General features: G+C 46.1%; 1 protein-coding gene across 2 annotated transcripts in view; it reads right to left on the bottom strand.

The window, feature by feature from the left end:
* Window positions 1-15002, bottom strand: part of NEK8 (NIMA related kinase 8) — a 271322-nt gene extending 256320 nt beyond the window's left edge. The window contains exon 1 of one of the 2 annotated variants that reach the window (XM_069615313.1): window positions 14909-15002. In XM_069615313.1, coding sequence (XP_069471414.1) covers window positions 14909-14955 — 47 coding nt within the window. In that variant the 5' untranslated portion in view covers window positions 14956-15002. The remainder of the gene's footprint in view (window positions 1-14908) is intronic. The other variant, XM_069615312.1, reaches the window with a different exon arrangement.
* Window positions 15003-20558: the final 5556 nt, after the last annotated feature.

Below are 20558 nucleotides of genomic sequence, written 5' to 3' on the forward strand. Positions count from 1 at the left end.
TGCCAAGACACGGATACCACTGTAACAGCATACTTCAAGTTGCATACACTAAGAACATATATACATTTTTTTAAAACATTTAAACAGAATTTCTTTTGATTAAGCACTATTTCTCTAACAAAAGAAATTACTTGTATTGTATTCATTGTAATATGTCTCGGTATGTATTGTTATATCAATAATATTCTTCATGTACGTTTTAAACTTTGACTTCAATTTACTTTATTTTATGATCTCATGTCTACTTTGAATCATACTGCACATGAATTGTATGACTCTGACATCCCTCAACATTATATATTTAAGTCCAAAACCCATAAGTGGAATACAAGACAATGAAGAGCATATACAACAAATGGTTGTATGTACTATGTTGAACTTTCAATGGATTGTGTGAGATTTTGTTTGAGGTTACTACTCCTCAAAGGTGCAAGATACTATACAATATTGTTTTTTTCTATTAACATAGTATGTTGAAATACACCACATAATATATTTACACTCTGAAATGTCTTCCTTTACGCACATTAGCCAGTGTACACAGGCTTTTCCACTAGTATACATATATTCAAGGAAAAAACTTTAGTTTAAGTGCAGTTAAGGGGTGTAAACTTAACACAACAAAGCTCTTGAAATTCAGCGCATTGGGAAACTCAGGACTGGCTGAACTCTTATAATATATATATATATATATATGCTCTTGTGCTTTGCAACGGGAACGCACTGAGTTAAGCCGGTCCTGAGTTTGCCAATGTGCTGAATTTCAACGATTTTGTGTTGTGTTAAGTTTACTCCCCTTAACTGCACTTCAACTAAAGTGTTTTCCTTAACTTTCAAGGGTTTTGTTATACCACCGTTTTTTTTCATGCCCACTGTATATTTTTCAGCGCAACTGTCCATGGCCTTCGGCCGTGTCCACTGTATATTATTCGGCGCCAGTGGCCATGTCCGTGCCTACTGAACTTTCAGCGCCACCGTCAATAGTCTTCGGCCGTGCCCACTGTATATTTTTCAGCGCCTTCGGCCATGGCCAAATGTTTTTTGGCACCACTGGTCATGGCCTTGGGCCGTGCCCATTGTATATTTTAAATCACTCCCTACTCACTAGATATGGCCAGTGGCCACGGCCATGCCCACTCTCTCTTTTTATTTTGAACACTGGCCATAGCCAGTGATTTTTTACCCCCAACGTCACTGTAGCTGTAATAAAATATAATTTTTGTAATATCTTTTTCTCTATAACCGCGGGTACATTACAATAAACTACTGATATCCTTGGTTATGCCCTTTGGTTATTTGTAATCATTATATTTGTACTTATCGGAAAGAGGTGGGGAACAAATGCTTCTCTGCCTGCCCAGACGCTCACCAAGTGCCCCCCCTCATGTGTGTCTGCTACCCCCAAACCCCTGATGGCCTCCTTGCCTCCCCTGCCCTCTCCCATTCCCCCCACAAGACTCGTCATTTATGTGACCCAGTTTCAGTTGAAATGTCAGGTAGCCGCGGTTATACCCAAGGGTATGGGAGCCTCATGTTGTAAACTTGGTCACTAGCCCCCCTCAAAATCCCAAATTTCACTTGGTGGCCATGTGTGTCTGAGTGGCAGCAGAATGGTCTGTTGGCAGTACAGGGTGCCTGTGCTATGTTCTAGGTGTATTAGTGGTATGAGTGCGGTTTTGGGAAGAGTGTATGTCGGTGTGTGCACCCAGATTGTAGCGGGGGGGCTGCAGGCAGGGCTGTATTGGTGTTGTACACAACACACTTGACATATTTTGCTGCTGTAGTGGGTGCAGGGTGGACAGGGAGGTTGATGTTACTATGGGGTTCCGTGTACTCACCAGCCTCCTCCGATGTCCTGGCTCCGGCCTCCGCAGCACCAACCCCTTCTATTGCCTCGAGTTGCAGCACACTGCTGCAGTCTCCACCCAGGGCAGAAAGTGGATTGGGGATGTGCTGCCGCCACCTGTGGCCATGCCCTGTCTGCGCTGGGCCGAGAGGAGGTTGCGCACCTTCAAGCGCAGGTAGTCCCATCTCTTGTGGGAGTCTCGCACAGTGCAGGGGGTTGTGCCAACTGCTGAGACTTTCTGTGCAACCTCCTCCCAGATGGTCTTCTTCCACAGCTGGGCCTGCCTGCGCTGGTCATTTGAAAAAGGTCATCAGCATGCTGGACTATGGCGTCCGACAACATGTTCAGCTCTGCCTCGTTGAAGAGTGGCTTGCGCCTCCGGGTCACACAGACTCTTGATGCTATGTTAAGGGTTGGGTTTTTGTGGTCAGGAATGTGTTATATCGCCTGTGCTGTCAGGATTGCAATGGATTGTTTTAGTAATGGACTCTGGACTATTTTCTGTTCCGGCGAATACTGTATTTCCGGTAACAGTATTTGCGGCACCGTTGATACCGGTGTAGGTGGCTCCGGAACCGTGTTGCTGGATTCGGAGTCACCGGCACCGAGGACGACGGTGTTGACATTTGGTGATGGGGGGTTTGTTGGTATTTCCGGCATGCTGGTGCCACCGTTTCCGGCATCCCGGAATGTGCGTGCATGCCAACACAGAATCAGCCGGAGTTTCTGGCATCATGGTTTGCCGGACACGGTGGCACCTGCATGCCGGAAAATCCGATTTCATACTGGCACCTTGTAATGAGGCGCAATGCCTGTGTGAAATGGCTTCTTTGCATGTTGAAAGCAGTACAAACTATAAAACAGTATACAGAGATGTCAATTGGTTTCATAGCAGTTGTGAAATAATCCAACTCATCAGGTTTTCAGGGTCATACCATATTGCATTCTGGTGCTTGTAGTGCTGAATTTCTAATGTGGAAAAACTACAAATAACATAGAGGAAAGCATAATGACAGTCACAAAAAGGTAGGACTTACCGAACATGATTTAAGAAGTCTGGTTCTTCATACGGCTAAACCCCCCCACCCCAATCATCTGGTCCGATCACTTCATTGTTTCTTTCTCCATTTGCTCACCCAACCCGCTTCCCGTACCCGAACCTCCGATCCTGCGCAAATGCTGGAAGAAACTAATAATCCTTCCTGACCTAGCCGACGCACTCCTCCAGTCTCCCCCACCTACCTGCCTACTCAATAGGGATAATCAATTAACCCCAACGCCTTTGACTCATGGCTCAACACCGCACTAATGCGGCTCACACCCTCTTGCAAACCATCAGCTCACCATGGCCCCTTTCCTAGATGGTTCACACCTGAGTTGAAGACCAGTAAACAACTATATAAATACCTAGAACGAAAATGGCGAAAGGACAAAACTCACGTGAGCAAATCCACCGTAGCCCGGCACCTTCATCAGTACAAGGCCGAAATCGGAAAAGCAAAAAAGGCTCACTACAACTCCTGAATCCTAAACTGTCAAAACCCCAGCAAAGAACTTCACAAAATCATCACCGAATTCACCAAACCAACATGCACCACCACCGCCGCGACCGCCTCACAATCACTGTGCGACTCACTCTCCCTCCACTTTTACACCACAGCTCTCGAAAGAACAAATGCTCTAACCAACAAACTAGCTCTCTTACACCCAACAGGCAACCCACCCACTATACCGGCCATCCCGTCGCCTGCGACCACTACCCAACCAACTTTCTACTCCTTTAGTCCAATATCAGCTGACCAATTTCTAAAACTTCTCTCTGCCCGCAAACCATCCGCCTCTCCGCTGGACCCTTGCCCAGCCACAACCCTCAAAGAAATGTTCGCATCTACATGCGCAGGAGAACACGCAAGAGCCATCATAAATGACTCCCTTGCCTCTGGAATTTTTCCCGACATATTCAAAACGGTTCATGTCAAACCTCTAATAAAAAAACCTTCCCTCGACCCTCTCGAATCCCCAAAACCTACTGCCCCATCACAAACTCAAGATTCCTTGCCAAACTCATCGACCGAACCGCCTACTCCCAACTAAATGCCTTTGTTGAAACAAAAAAACTCCTAGACCCAGCTCAATCAGGTTTCAGAGCCCGACACAAACTGAAATGACACTAACCTCTATCTGGGATGACCTTAAAAACACAGCTGGCTCTACGGGATGCGCCGCATTAATCCTTGTTGACCTATCTGCCGCCTTCGACACAATTAACCCCTCAATCCTCCTTGACCGCCTCCACTCCCTAGGAATTTGTGGAACCGCTCTCAAATGGATAGCATCCTTCCTCAAAAATAGGAACCAAATAACCCTACTCTCCACCTACTCCTCCCAAGCCCGACCAGTCGACACAGGAGTTCCACAAGGAGCATGCCTATCAACCCTCCTGTTCAACCTCTACATGGCCACCCTCCCACGAATAATTTGTTCACACAACATCCTGTTCTACAACTACGCTGATGACACTCAACTAATTCTAAAACTCCTGAACTCAAAACCCAACTGCCAACCTGACCTTGCTTCCTGCCTCCTCGACATAGAGCTCTGCATGACCACAAACCACCTCCTACTAAACCCCTCCAAAACCGAAATCATGGTATGTGGCAACACCAAACTTCTTCCACACCCACTACCATGGCCATCTGCCATGGGCAACTCACCAACCCCCTCCATTTCTGTAAAAAACCTTGGTTGCACCCTAGACTCGGACCTCACACTCTCGCGCCAGGTCAACAACATCTCAAAGTCCTGCCACTACCACCTAAAAACTCTTCGATGCATTTTCCCATACCTCTCCTTTCCCAACAGACTCTCCGCGGTCCAATCAATTGTAATATCAAGACTGGACTACGCTAACCCGCTCTATCTCGGAGCCCACGCATACCAACTGACTAAACTACAAAAAGAGCACAAAAAGCTGCAGCCAAACTGCTACTCGCGCTTGGCCCAAGTGACCACATCCCCCCAGCCCTCAAAACTCTGCACTGGCTTCCGGTTGCCCGAAGGGTGACCTTCAAAACCGTATGCATTTCTCACCGAGCACTGCATAAAACCGGACCTCAATATCTTCAAGACAAACTAAAACCTTATCACCCTGCACGTACTCTAAGATCAAGCTCAGCTGGCCTCCTAGTCATAACAAAAACAAACTCAGCCAGGCTAGGCGGATCATCATTCTAAGCCTTGGCCCCCACGCTGTGGAACGCACTCCCGCCCCACATCCGACTCACTGAAGTCCTCTTGACCTTCCGCAAATTACTGAAAACTTGGCTATTCCCCTAAAAACCGACCCCGAACTAAAAATATCTCAATCCTGATAACTGCACCTCAATGACTTTACCAAATGCTTGAGCATAAATAGCAATTCAGCATCATGATCCGAGCGAGAAAGCGGAAACTAATAACAGTTATTGGCTAGGTAAAATGGACAAACAAATTAAAATGAGCGAAAAAAAAATGAAAAAAATAAAAAAGTGGATGAATGTGTAGAGTGGACAAATGTGTAGAGCAGACGAGTGCGTAGAGCAGATAAGGGCATAGAGTTGATGAGGGCGTGGAGCAGATATAGGTTGTGGTGCGGATGCAGGGTATGAGCGGATAATAGAATAGAGCGTGTGTAGGGTGCTGAGGAGATGTAGCGCGTGATAGTGTTGAACTGATGTAGGGTGTTGAGCAGATGTATGGTGCGGTGGTGTTGCGCCAATGTAGTGTGTTGAGCGGATGTAGTGTATGGTGCGGGTATAGACTGCGGAGCGGATGTAGAATGCAGAGCGAGTAGTGGGTATAGAATGCAGAGCGAGGAACGGGTGTAGAGAGCGGAGCGGGTGTCGAATGCGGACCAGGTGTCGAGTGCGGAGCGGGTGTCAAGTGTGGAGTAAACGGACGATGTATGAGGATAGAACGAGTGAAGTGATTGGTGGGAACGAGTTACGCTGGTTGAAGAACGGATGTAATACGCCAAAGAAACGGGTAAAGTGGGTGATAAGAAAGGAGGATAGATCTGGAAGAACGGGTGCTATATATGATCGAGGCGGTTAAAGTATGAGGAAGGAATGGATGAAGTATGCAGACAAAAGTAGGGTGGATGGAAGCATGCGATGGAACTGGCGAAGTTGATGCATCAAATAAAAAAATAAAAAATGTTGAAACGGAAGAAGTATGAGGCTGGAACAAGCGCAGCATGTGAGTGGAACGGATGAAATAGGTGGTATGGATGAACTGGGTGGAACGGATGGACTGGGTGGAACGGATGGACTGGGTGGAAGCGATGAACTGGGTGGAACGGATGAGCTGGGTGGAACGGATTAACTGGGTGGAACGGATTAACTGGGTGGGAACGGATTAACTGGGTGGGAACGGATTAACTGGGTGGGAGGAATGAACTGGATGGGAACGGATGAACTGGATGGAACGGGTGAACGGGATGAAAAGGATGAACTGGGTGGGAACGGATGAACAGAGTGATGTATGTAGATGGAAAGGGTAAAGTATGTGGATGGAAATGATGAAACATATGTATGGAGCGGATGAAGTATGTGTATGGAGCGGACTAGCCACCCCACTGATCAGCGTACGCCAACCAATAATGCATGATGAATAAACGAAGTGAGTTGAGAGGATGAAGTCTGTAGCGTGGATGAAACGAGTAATACAGTTGAGTATGTTGAGCCGATGAGTGCGTTGAGCGGATGAGTGCGTTGAGCGGATGAGCGCGTTGAGCGCGCAGAGTGGAGGAATGTATAGAACGGATGAGTGTGTAGAGCGGATGAGTGTGTAGAGCGGATGAGTGCATAGAGCGGATGGGTGCGTAGAGCGTACGAGTGCATAGTGGGTACGGGTGCGTAGAGCAGATGGGTGCATAGAGCAGATGGGTGCGCAGAGCAGATGAATGTATAGAGTGGATGAGTGTGTTGAGCGGGTGAGTGCCTAGAGCGGGTGAGTGCGTAGAGCAGATGGGTGCATAGAGCAGATGGGTGCATAGAGCGTATGGGTGCATAGAGCGCATGGGTGCATAGAGCGCATGGGTGCATAGAGCGCATGGGTGCGTAGAGCGTATGGGTGCGTAGAGCATATAGGTGCGTAGAGCGTATAGGTGCGTAGAGCGTATAGGTGCGTAGAGCGTATGGGTGCGTAGAGCGTATGGGTGCGTAGAGCGTATGGGTGCGTAGAGCGTATGGGTGCCTAGAGCGTATGGGTGCGTAGAATGAATGATGGCATAGAGCGTATGATGGCACGGAGCGGATGAGGACATGGAGCAGATGAGGGCATGGAGTGGAATGGAATGGGCACTATTGAAATGGGCGCAATCTCTACCACCAAAATAAACCACCATATCACACCCCACGCTTACTCTCCTCTTTACACCACCACTCAAATAGAACACAGCGATACTATGTCAACATTCGGTATAACTGTTCTCATACCATCACTTGTCCCATCCCGCCCATCACCCTAACTAATCACAGTTGGTACGCACCTTCCAGCATAGGCGTTCTCCTCAGGCCTAACGCAGCCAGTTCGGTCTGGATAACAACCAGCTTGAACAAACACATACGTTTGATCTCTCAACCACCACACCTACCGCTATGAGGCAGCTATCACTTGAATGCCACACCAGCTGCACACATATACGGTGCTCACACGCACCTTTGACTCTCTCTACTCTCTCTATTGACATGAACTTCGGTTCCCGAGGGCGTTCAACCTACCAGCGCCTTGAGACCATACCAATGGTATATGAGGCGCTATATAAATGCAAAATAACATAACATAACATATTTTTAAGAATGTGACGGAAATAGTTATACAAAATGAGAAAAGTGTGTAGTCACTGGTCTAAATGACTAGCTTTTGCAGGCTTTACATTTTTCATAGCCAGCAGTTACAGTAGGTTACTGCTGGGTGTCAAAAGAGAACACATTGACATCTGCCCATTGTATTCAGTCCCTGTTCCCAGATACCCAAATATAAACCAACAGAGATCTATCCAGATATCTGGAGATGTGTGTGCGACCTGCGTGTATATTTATGAATGCTGGTAAGGCAGTCCTGACTTTCATCCTTAAGCGGTCGATAAAATGTGTACCACCGAGTTGGCTAATAGTAACCTCTGTCGGTTACAATGCCGTGAAGTAGGAAAACTGCTTTAACGGGCATTACACTAAATAAGTTAATATTGAACAGAATCCGAAAAGGAGGGCGGCTTTGTCTTAGAGAGATAGGTATGGTTGGATGGGGAAAAAGTGTCATGGAGGTGATGGGAGAAAGCCACAGAGATTGGTTTAAAAATGTCTGAGCTTTTTTATATGTATAAGTAGTTGGGGATGAGAGGGGCACAGTTTTGTCTTGGCGTGCCAGGGAACTTTGTACTGCTATTAATAGCATTTGACCCGTTTTGTGATCGTTTAATCTGTCGTTGCCTGTGCTGTACTTGTTTGGTGGGAAGGAAGCTTACACTTCAACTGCCTGTGCTACAGGGCAAACTTGTTTTGTGGGTGAAAATCATGAACTGCTGCAGCCTCTGTGGGGCATGTAGCACGAGTGAAGCTTGCACTGCTGTACACGTGCTGCGACCATTCATTTGGTGGTAGCCTTGCACTAGTGTTATAGACGTTATGCAGGAGGGCAGTGTACTGCCTAATAATAATATATTATTATATATAATTATTCCCTAATAATAATTATAATAATTTAGCATTTATAGAGCGCTACAAACCGTCAGGTATCTGAGCGCTGCTTATTATTGCTGACTTTTCGACCTCGTAAGGATTAAAGGCTGAGTTTGGCCCTGCCGGGATTCGAACCTGCATCTGCAGGCTCTATACAGATGTCAAAGAGAGCGATCTACTCGCTGTGCTATCGGACCAGACCTATCCTGGTGATAGGAAGCATGCTACTGCTCAGTGGCGCGCCGGGCAGGACAGGGAGGGGCACTTTGCCCCACCAGTGGCTCTATTCAGAGTCAGACAGGGACATTGCCAGGACTGAGGGCGCCGAGCAGGAGTTCCTGCTCAGTACCTTCATTGTCCTGGCAACAGGACACCTCCCGTTCGACACCGTATTTGTTCGAGCCCTGGGCAGCAGAGCGGCTCCCCCAAGGGCCTGACACACTGCTCTCAAGAGTGGTCCCGGCATTCAGCAGGCTGCCGTATTGAGGTGCATGGTGGCAGGCCAGGAAACGAGTGGACCACTCCGGCGCGGGAGGTATGGGCGCCGCTGCCCAGAGCCGGAAGGTCGCAGGTGGGTATAAAGAGCAGGGGCACAAGGTGCCTTTCAGCTGCAAAGGCAGCAATCGTTCATTTTTCCACCCACCCGTTTTGATCAGGGATTTTGTCTGTGTGTTGCGGTAGGTTGGGGCACATTGCATTGAATTGAGCTAGGGGCTCAATCATTTGGGTCACTGCAACAGAGATTTATTGATTTAGGTTATGGTCTTAGGTTTGGCGCAGAACTGTCGGGTGTCATGCCAGGGGCTCATAGAGTGGTCTTCACCAGTCCGGGGGAGTGGGTCTGGTTGGTTTAGGGGGTCACATATTTCCCGCCGGCCCTTCCCGGAGCGTGGGGGTGTAGCAGAGCCACTCCCCCACGCTCGAGTATGTGAATTACATAATTGATGATGTAACTATGATGTAATGATGACGTAACAATCTCTGGTGATATGATTCATGTATGGCTTTGTCACATTTGTTGATGATGTAAGAAATGTAATAAATGCGTCTATTTTGCTTTCCAAAGAATACTTGTTTCTGGGGTCCCTAAGAAATGTGAATGGGGTGAACAGAAGTGAGAAGGGTGCATAATGCTGCATGCTTTATGAAATAATGACTATTGCTTTAGAACTCAAGTGGGGTTTATTAGGCTCATCTGCATGATGGTATTGTAATTTTGCATGCAGGATGGGGAGAATAAAACTAAAGCCATACTAGTATTGCTCAACATATTTCTATGGTGATGTATATAGTGTAAAGCTAGTTTATTAAGAAACGCTAGTTTATGATGTAATGTTGTTTGCTTCCAAGATATTGCTATAAAGTATTATTTAAGCACATGAAATGCAAAGCAAAACCTTAATAAATATCTATATCAACTAGACCTGGGAAGATGTGTTTAGTTACTTAAATTGCCCACATCCCGGTTTCACCATTTCACCCAAGTGTGTGATCCTGAGCAAATAATTGAATCGCACTGCGTTTTATCTGCAGCTATGTAAGTGATTCACTTCCTAGCTTATGTTAATATATCATGCTATTATAAAAAGAAAAGCCTAATGACTATAGAGTTGCTCCATATATAATAATAGTGCAATTTAGGTACTTTGCACGAGTAAGTAATTTGACACTAGGCTTACTTATGGCAACTTATTCTAAAGTCACTTCCATGGTGCCTCCAAGTGTCAAAGACTGATGATGCTCCTTGCAAAGTCTTTTCTGTGAAGTCACTCCTGTTTGTGAGATCCAAATGCGAATTAGGAGGTTTGCATGTATGTTGCCCCACAGAGCCTGGGCAGGCTCTAATAGATAGGTTCCCTGCATCTGTAATGGTCCTACAGTTTTCTTTTTGTTGTTATGTGTTAAAATGCCATCTGCCACTAATGTTACCAAAAAGGGAAATCGTATGGAATTGCGCGCACTGCAGGGCGCTTCTGATGCGCTACCACATACAAAGTGTCCTGCAAAACCATTTTGTTGGCCACCCTAAAAATGAGGGTTTTGCTATTCGAGAAGCGCTATCACATACAAAGTGTCCTGCAAAACCATTTTGTTGGCCACCCTAACAATGAGGGTTTTGCTATTCGAGAAGGAGCACACAGCAAACAGGGGCTCATGTCCCACCCCGCTCTGGGCCACTGCAACAGCTGCAGCCTGGAGCGTGCGGGACAAAGACACTGACACCAGACAGTGCTATGTACTCTGTCTTCAGCTCCAGCCCTGCACGCATTCACTCATCTGACTTCAGAAAGAAGTCAGGTCATTTCTTTATGGAGTTGGAGTGCATCCGACTCCAGAAAGAAATGATCTGACTTCTTTCTGAAGTCGGACTAGTGAATGCACTCAGGGACTTAAAGTAACGTTCTAGTTGCACCGTGCGCGCCACCCTGTATCATGTAAGGTGCAGGAACTAGTGTATCTCAGTTTAGCATTAATTTTCCAAGGTGCATTTGGGGGGGAAAGTAGCAGGACCTTTTTCCTGGCTCGTCCCCCACTCTTGTAATGCTGGATACTACCCTGCTACTGCTATCAGTCTGTACTGTACCTGTTGTGCGAGAGACGCTTGCATTGCTGTTACACGTGTCGTACCTTTTACGTGGGCGTGAATCCTGAACTGCTGTTGCCTGTACTGGAAAAAAGGTGTGAGTGATGTTTTGCACTTCTGCTATCTGAGCTAAATGTACTCCAAATAGGAAGCTGGAAATGCTGCTTCCGCTGATTTACCTACTGAATGGAAAGAAGGCTTACGCTGCAACCTCTTGTGCTGGGTCACTTTTGTGGGCAAGGTTTGCACTGCTGCTATCTGTACTGAACCTCATCAGCGAGTGAATGTATACTGTTGCTTGTTCTTTACCTGTTCCATGAATATACGGACGTCTGTATTGCTGCCTGGCCTGTCTTTAGCATAGAAATGAGGAAACTGGCATACCAATTTTATGGGGGCAATATAGAAATTGGCATTATCAATGAATGCCTAATTGGACAATGCAGTACTTGAGCATAATAAGCGGAAGCTGGGCAGATGAAGCTGTTGTTGCATACAGGTTTGTAAATGGGGCCATGGGGCTGAATCTGTGAATGTGAGGTTTTAGCTGTGTGAGTCAAGTTAAACCGATGTATATGAAAGTGTTCCCATTATATGAGGCACTAGAAAAGCATGTGAGGTTGGACCTGGCCATATGAGGCTATTCTGGTGACATATTGCCCATTGGGGTTATAATGGAGAACGTGTGTTACAGAATTCCATCTGTTAGGGTGGAATAGCCTAAGATGTACTTATATAAAATGATGTGGGTACAACTGTTTCTAAAAGTGATGTCTGCTCATCAGACCCCACTTTCATAATGCTCCATGCTGAAATGTATAGCGCAAACATGTAAACCTACCGAGCTTATCTACTAACACCTCTCAGCAGCTACCTTGTAGTTTGTCAACATAGCAGTAACAAAGTTACATGTGCATTCCTGTCTACAATTTGATAGCACCCTAAGTTCCAGCAGTCAGGGTCTGTCTTTAACTGTGTGCAAACCTGATCCTAAATCCTGTAATTCTGTGCTCCTCGAGCCTGGTGCAAGATGAAACTCTAAATGTAAGCCATGTCTAGCTTTGATATGGTGGCCTCTTTGAATCCACATTTATACTAACCAAATCCTACTGGTGCCATATTATTGTCAGCGTGGTGGCTAGTGACTCGTTGACTGGCAGGAAAAATGTATTAATGTCTGGGAATTGGGGTTCACCCAAAATGACCACTTGCCCAGCTCAGGAAACCATCTTATTGATCTCTCTGCAAAGGCTTGTCAGCTCCTCCAGAAGCCAGGGAATCCATCGAGGGAGTTAGGTGGGAACACTGCTCCAAAGGTGAGCCCTGCCAGAAGAATGAAGAGCTCACACCAGGAGTATACAGTAATAGAATTGCGGCAAAAATGTCACCTGTACAAAAAAAATCACAGCAAAAGTGCAGTGGTTTGACCCGGTAAAGGTGTACCCATTATACCATTTAAGGGGAGCGGGGGATGCAGGGGTGTCCCCGCTCCCATTAAATGGTATAATGGCTCTGAGGGTTGCAGGGGTGCCCCTGCATCCTTTATGTGGATTTCACCGGCAAAACCACAGCCTTTTTGCCTCGATTATTTGAGTAACCAGAAATTTTTGCCGCGATTTTAACACATGCAACCACACCAGGATGGTAATTAACAGATTTTTTGATGCAGCGCTGATAGGGTAAAGGGTGAAGTAGGGGTAGTAAGGAGAGAAACACCACTCCACAGAGTGGTCCCACTATCCCGGATTCACCCTGTGCCCTCACCCCACTTTTTGCAGGAAAAGCACTCTGGATATGACAACATCAGACAAGATTCTGCACGCAGCAGCCATGCAGGACTGGGACCCTTACAGAAGGCTACAAGGAACGCAATCACCTGTGGCACATTGCCCATTTAAGGTAATGAGCCCATCACCCTCCCCACCACCCCTCCAGCACTATCTGAAATGTCGTCAGGCCTAGTATGATAGTCACTTGTTTTGTTCCTCTCCTCCCTTTCTGCACCCCTCTCCCTCACCTTTTGTTTTTCTCCGGCTCTACCAGAAATGTCATCAGGCCTAGTATGGTAGTCGCCTGTCCGTTTCCATTTCCTTCCCACTCTCCCCCCCCCTTCCTTATCTATGTCTTAGCTCTTGCACTATCTGAAATGTCATCAGGCCGAATACGATAGTTAATTTCACATCCTTACTGTTCATGGCCTGTAAGAATGTGTTTGTATTTTCCCTTGTTCCCTCCCTTGCCTTGAAGCGCTTTGAAACACATTGTGTATAGGCGCTATATAAATAAACGATCATATAAATATCATATCACCCAAGTTGAATCAACACTGAATTACTGTAGGAGTAGGATTTCATCTGGAACTTTATTGGAGATACAGTGTGATCCAAAGTCCCCTTCAAGAGAGGTGAAGACAAAGCCTTCCAAGAATTGGGCAAACCTTTTCCCTCAACCATTTCAATTGAACATTTGGTGTGACCTGATAGCTGAACAAGACCTACTGCAGGCTGAGACCACTAGTACCCAAAATCCTGCCCACTGGAACAGTCCCTGCAAGTGCTCCCTAGAAACCCCCCTTGCTGGGAAGTGCAAAACAACAGACTTGCCTTGCCCCTGGAGACCCTGGATGGACACCCACTTATCGGAAGTCAAGAAATAGCTCTGTGCACTGTTTCCCCAATTAGACCCATTTTCAAGTCGGGCTGCCTTCTTCAAGATGCTTTTCGAGCATTTGCAAGCACCCGGAACTTCCTTTGACACACTCATTGCTTTTTGAAGCGCTGTCAAGCTGATGATTCGACACATCACCTGCGTGTGCCCCAACCGCTTGATTGCCACTGAAGAACTGCATCACGTTGCTGGATCTCTCCGAGGTCACTCAGCCTATTTGAGGAACCAACTCGACCCATCATTTCCCTGTTCTAGATCGGATTCCAGCGGACCACTGCTACGGAAGGAACCACACTGCATAGCTGGACCGTCTTGAGCCAACTCAACTACCTCAATGCTGGTGATGCATTGGTAACAACTGACTCAAAACATATCAACGCTGACTAGACCCATTGCAAAACACATGGCAGCCTGGCTTGATGCTGTTGATCACCAACACCAAGCATGAAAGGAATTTGAAGTGGTTCTGTACCCCGGCCTGCACTAGAGGGACCTGGTGACGAATAAGACCCCACTCTCAACCTTTTTAAAAATACATCTTCAGTGAACTTGACTTTGCTGATGAACTGATTACCTTTGTACCCCTATCTTCAGGCCCAGAGTGCCCCCCTTTCATTCTAACGTTTATATATTTTGCATGTTCTTTCAGGGGTGGGTTAATGTATTTTTGATCAGTTTGTATTTTCAGTTTCATTGAAATCCAGGGCTATCAGCTCAGGAGGAGGTATACCTGTCCGGCTGTGCCCATTTTGGTACATTTAGCTGCCACTTGCTTCACGTAAACGACCCGATCTCCCCCAGCCACCCACTACCCCCGGCCAGGACATTATCAGATATTTATTCTGCCCGTTTCTTTTTTACCTGTTATGAAATAGTTCGTTTTCTAAAATAAATGAACTACATAGCGATTCGGTGTTATGAAGAGTTTTTCACTTTTCCCCTCTTCGTGTGCACGATTCTTCTCGGAGCTTCCATGTATAAGTTGTAGAGCAGACAAAGGTCGCGTGACCGACAGCGTATTGTATCGGAGTATAGACCGATTTGGCTAATTGATTCGGCCGACCGCCTGTCACTCCTGACACTACTCACCCAAAAGCCCCGCGGCCAACAACTCGGATCCGCTCGTACTTCTCCATCTCCTTTAACAAACTACCTTCGTCTCTATAGCAACACTTCCGGTCCACAGTCTACCGCAATGGACAGTAAAAAGAGACTACATTGTTAGCGACCAGCTCTGCCACGGATACAGAAAAGAGACTAGCCTGGTAGTGGATAAGCAATAATCGACAGGAAAGAACGAGCATTGTCAGTATCCTGAACGGAGTGTTTAATACTTGCTGTGTTTAACGGTATAACAAAAACTCTGCACTCCTGCAAGTCATGACGCTGCGCATTGCAACTAGTCTCAGCACTTCCTCGTGAACATTCAACAATAGTTCTTTACAATATTGGTTTTAACCGAACGATTTAGTTCTTAATGCCAACTTGGTACTGTTGTACAAGTTAGATGTATTTTATCATATCAGTTTAAATGTCCGTCCAGGGGTCTGCAACTTTGGCTCTCCAGATGTTTTGAACCATAGCTCCAATAAGTGCTAGGCAGCATAGTCAAGGGTGTGGGATCATGGGTGTTGTAGTCCAAAACATCTGGAAAGCCACGATAGCACATTAAGGTGGCAAAGTTGCCAACATGATCCATTGAAGTTCATAGGTTCTTATCCAGCATGTCTTTTCTTTGCATTCTGGGAGTTGTAGTTTTCCCAGTACAAAACACAGACACCTAGTCCAGGAATGCAAAGAAAACAACAGGACTGCATAAGCACCAGCAGATTGGGATGGATCATGTTGGCAACTATGCAGTTCTATTTGAAATGCTGCTATTTTCAAAGTACTCAAGAACAAATAAGAGTTCAGAGCAGTGCTTGGATCTTACGCTCCAGTGCTTGTCGCTGTTTCCTCCAAATCATGGACGCAGGAAGCAAGATGGGAGCAGATGGATTAGCAGGCACAGTTGAAGCTTGAAAATAAAACCACTGTGAAATGACTCTGTTCAGAACAATTTACTTTTGAAAATCAAAAACCTCAAGAACTCCTCTCCAAAAGAGGGCCAAGTAATGAATTTCCCTGGGATTGCCAGTGCTCAGATTTTCAGGCAGATGCATTTAAAGGGGTATTTACATTGTTAGAGATTGGTTTTCTCGGGGGTGCCCAGAGCACCGATTTATTCGACTACCCCATGCTTCTCCCGTAAAAAAAAATATGTTTTAATGTCTGGTCAATTGAGAGCACATTGGACTGGTGACTTTTGGGATCAGGAGTTGTGGGAACTGCCTGTCAAAGGGTGTGCTGTGCTCTTTTCTGTGCGGGCATAGAAGCAAATAATCATAACTAGCAGCCCACAACATGACATGCACAGATTTTCTAGCAGGATGTGACCTGTTTTGGGGCCAGGCTTGGTTGTGCACTCCTATTCAGCGGTATCCAGTAAAATAAAATAACGAATAACATTTTTACCTAAACTTAAATACCGAAAAAATACAGAATGTGTATTAAATATATGTATGGGATTTGGGGTAAGGGATTTGGGATTTGGGGTAAGGGATTAGAAAGGGTGGGGTAAGGGTTAGGGTGGGGTTATAATCATTGTAAAACAACGAGTTCTTAAAAAAACACGTTTTTTTCGGTATTTAAGTGTCGGTAAAAATGATTTTGTTATAACAATTTTCGTTAACAACACATGGAACCCGATTCAGCTTGTGGCAGAGGGTGTTTAACCGGGGGACTTAGGCTGCTGTACTGCTTGAATCCTCCTTCATCGGTCTCTCTGACACCCGCTCCGGGTTCCATCATTTTCTCCTCCTGAAAATCCACCCCCCTACCATCCACCCCCTACCATCCACCTGTTTCTCTTACTGCCACGCACCGGATTCCCTCCCCTTCTCCTTTCTGTAACCTGCCTTTCTCCTCTTCTCAATGCCCTGTGTTCGGTGCTGCCACCCCATTCCCTTTCCTTCAGCCTACCTTTTCGGGTAATCTACCTTCCACCTCCGCTGTGCACCACAATGTGTACAACTTCCAGTCTGTGCCCCGTGTTTCTCCTCCTCTTTCAGACATGCTCTCCTTCTCTCTTTCATGCATTGCTGTGCTGGAGGTGCCGAATGCCAGAGCTGTGGATGTCATGCACAGAGCCTTGCTGTGCATGGGGCAGTGCATGAACAGGCATCCTTATCCTTTTATATGTTTAGGATATAAAAAGTATTGTCGTAGGTTCTTGTAAATGTGTCCCTAGAACGTACCTTGACTGCGGTGGTCACCTGGGACCCAGAGAAGACCCCTAGTCCTGTCTGAGCACATCTAACATAGAGCTAATTTCAGAAAGAAATGTCAGTCCTGCTTTTTTACTGTTGTTTTTAGCTTTTGCTCTGCTCTCACTGCACGTTTCTCCTTCTCAGTTTTCTTTCTGTACTGTGCTCACTTGTTGAGGGGTGATTATCAATGAAGTTCTATGACCTGCGTCTTGTGAAATAAGAAGTGCTTCTCATCTTCCATGGTTCCCTTTGTCTTATGATGAAGGTCCTAATATACTTGGAGTCCTCTATATGTTTGTAATTGTGAGAGGCCGTGGCTCAAATGGAAGGGTTAGTCTTTATAATGACTGTTTCCAACTATCACTTCATTGGCCTTTTTATCAGTGGCGGAACTGGAAAAAGGAACTAGTGGTACTCTAGCTGCATCCAAAAAGGAGGGAGCTCGAAGGCCGGACAGATGACGTGGGGAGGTGGGGTTTGGGGGGGGGGGCAAGGGGGAAGGAGTGTAGGTAGGAGGGACCACGATCACAAACCTTGGCTGAACAGTGAAGCAAGCATTTTTAATAAACTCTGCAGATTTGACTACCTACCTTCCAAGCTTTACTCAATACAATTAGTTTGGATTTCAAGGCCTACAGTAGCAATGGGGCTCATTGCTGGTCTGGCGGTAACCGTGCTGGTGATACCAGCGGGTTCCCACCGGACCTGTTAATATTTAACAGCGCCTGACTTCACGGTGCCACTTGGGGAATACAACCCTGGTGGCCCGAAAAGTCAGGCACCAATAAAGTGTAAGTGCCGTTTCACGTAGAGTCAAGTAGGACCACCGAAGCACCAGAAACATAACTAACGGTGCCGGTGCTTCCGTGATGGTCTGCCTACTGTGGCCACTGTGCCCAGCAGGGTCAGACCTGTCAGGCACAGCGGCTCCGTCAGACAAACCTGTAGTATTTCGGGCCGGAAACAGAGGTGCCAGTAAGCATACCGGCACCGTTTTTTCCGGACCGGCAGGCTCAGAAGAGTTTACTTACAAAAAACCCAAACTGCATAATGAAGTGACATGACAACATGTAAATCCTTAATGCAACATGTTAAGCCAAAAGAATATCATTGTGGCTTTCATTTTCTCATCCTGAATAGTAAACTATAAGTCCCAGAATACGAGATAATGCCAACCTGAAAAAACGAGTTAGCCCACTGTACTTTTATTGATTTAAGACATGTATTAAAAGAAGTTGTGTAATAAACTCAGATAGATATGGAGATTCTTTGCAACAAACCTCCAGCTCATTGTTATTCATGATGTTGAAAACGGTTGATTGGTCACATAAAGCACATTTATTTTTTTGCATGTCAAGATACTAGTCATCATGGATATAAATGCATCTTTAAATGGAAGCTTTGTGTTGCTCACTATAAGTAGCACAGATTTGCAAGCTAACTGGTGCTTCACGAGCTCTTTGAGTTGGAAATGTTCCACCAGGCATATGGAAGGCTCTGCCACTGCTAAAAGAAATGTGTTTACAACCTGAGCACTTTTACGACCTGAAGAGCCACCGACGCTGTGCGTATGTCGGCCTAGCCATGGCTATGGAAACTGGCAGTGCTTGAATGGCCGGCCTGAGCCGATTCTATAACTCGCTTGGGTGAATGAAAATGTGTCCAAAGTCGTTTCTTGAGCCTTTGAAATAAAGGCACGCACTGTAAAAAGCAAACGAACTAGCGTTGCTGCGTACCAATGATGTATATTACACTTTCTACTTTTGATGAGTACTCTTCTTGTTGTTTGAGCACTAGCAGCATTCTTGGACACTACCTTTGACCATGGTTGGCAGTCTCCTGGACCGGGTAACTGGAATAGTGGATCTGATAGGGCAGCTGAACAGCACAGATGCTGGGGACACTCATATGAATGTATGAGCTGCTGCATTGCATTCTCACAGGAACCTGTAAAATATTGTTTTGGCCTTTCATCCTGTTCATCTACTCTGTTCACTATCTTCTTGAGGAATCGTACACATAACCTCAATCCCTATTTTCCTGTTGTGAGAATGATGAGATAAAGGGCATGTTATATTACGAGTTTGGACCACAAAATGGTCAAATTCCATCTTTGCTATGTTGGCCTGTTGCCCATTTTTTATAATACTGGCAGTCAACAATGCTGGCCAACATTTTCACGTTTTCGGAGTGCTGCATCTGCAGCCTTTGATACCACTGCTTTCACTTCTGGGCAGAGGGAGAGGTCATCGATTACTATTAATAAATGCTATCCATGTCGGTAGCAAGCAAATATTTCCACACATATTTTGACATGGAAGCAAACACTGGGCCTCATTACGAGTTTGGAGGTAGCCATGCCGTTTTTAACGACATGGCTACTCCCAAACTCGGTCCGGGTCCCGGAAAATGGGAATTACCGGGCCATTCCGGCTCAATGGGAATGGGGAGGATGCTAACAACGGACCCATTAATGACGGGTCCATTGTTAGCATCCTGTTCTGCTAGCGGGTGCCGCTTTGAACGTCTGGTCTGACCAGGCGTACAGAGCGGGACCCACTGCAGAACTCGTAATGTGGCGGCCCGGTATGAACGGTGCCGTTCCCTTACCGGCACCCTTCATACCGTGGCCGCCACAGTCATAATGAGGCCCACTGTCTTGGTTATCTTATGGGCATGGTTCTATCTGGCATGCCTATTCTTGAAAGTTTTTCACGGCTACCTCAACCATCGACTCCAGCACCAGGAACATCCCTTTTCCCGTTGATGGGCTTATGTTTGGCCACCACCTGATGTTCAATGTGAGCATTTTTGGTTTGCATGCTCACATTGCTTTGCAGGAATATGCTTCTGGAACCTCGCAGTACCAGGCCTTGTGGGGTAGCTGAGCGTTCATGACGTGCCACAAACACTCTTCGGGCAAGTCTACAAGCAGTGCAGGTATCTTTCAAGAAAGTGTTGCTATTCGCCATCTTGCGAAGCATCTGGGATTGCCATCAGACATTCGCTGTTTGTAAAGAAAAACATAATTTCACCCAAAGGCAGCACCTTTGCACAGCTTAATCAATCACAAACTTCAATTGCCCCTCTACCTCCAATACCACTTCACCCAGCGGTAGTTCTTGGGTGTCAAAACAAGAAATCTACAGGGTTTTCGATTACAGGTTGATAAATGATGTCAAATTCATAAGCCTATCCTAGAAGAATGCCTTTCTCTATTTTTACCAGAGGGTGCATTGAAGTACCTTGGATGCATGTAGGGTGACATGCACCTGACGTCAGTCACTAGGAGTAGTTAGCTCAGGAGCAGATTTCGCCTGTCCAGTGAGAAAATAATAAAGGCTGTTGTGATTTACCATGTACCGTTCAACTTGTAGAATTCTTCAGACAATATGCTCTAAATTATTCTTAATATTTACCTATGTGTGATA

The sequence above is a fragment of the Ambystoma mexicanum genome, chromosome 9 (assembly GCF_040938575.1).
Source record: "Ambystoma mexicanum isolate Mex_15411 chromosome 9, UKY_AmexF1_1, whole genome shotgun sequence".
NCBI classification, from domain to species: Eukaryota; Metazoa; Chordata; class Amphibia; order Caudata; family Ambystomatidae; genus Ambystoma; species Ambystoma mexicanum.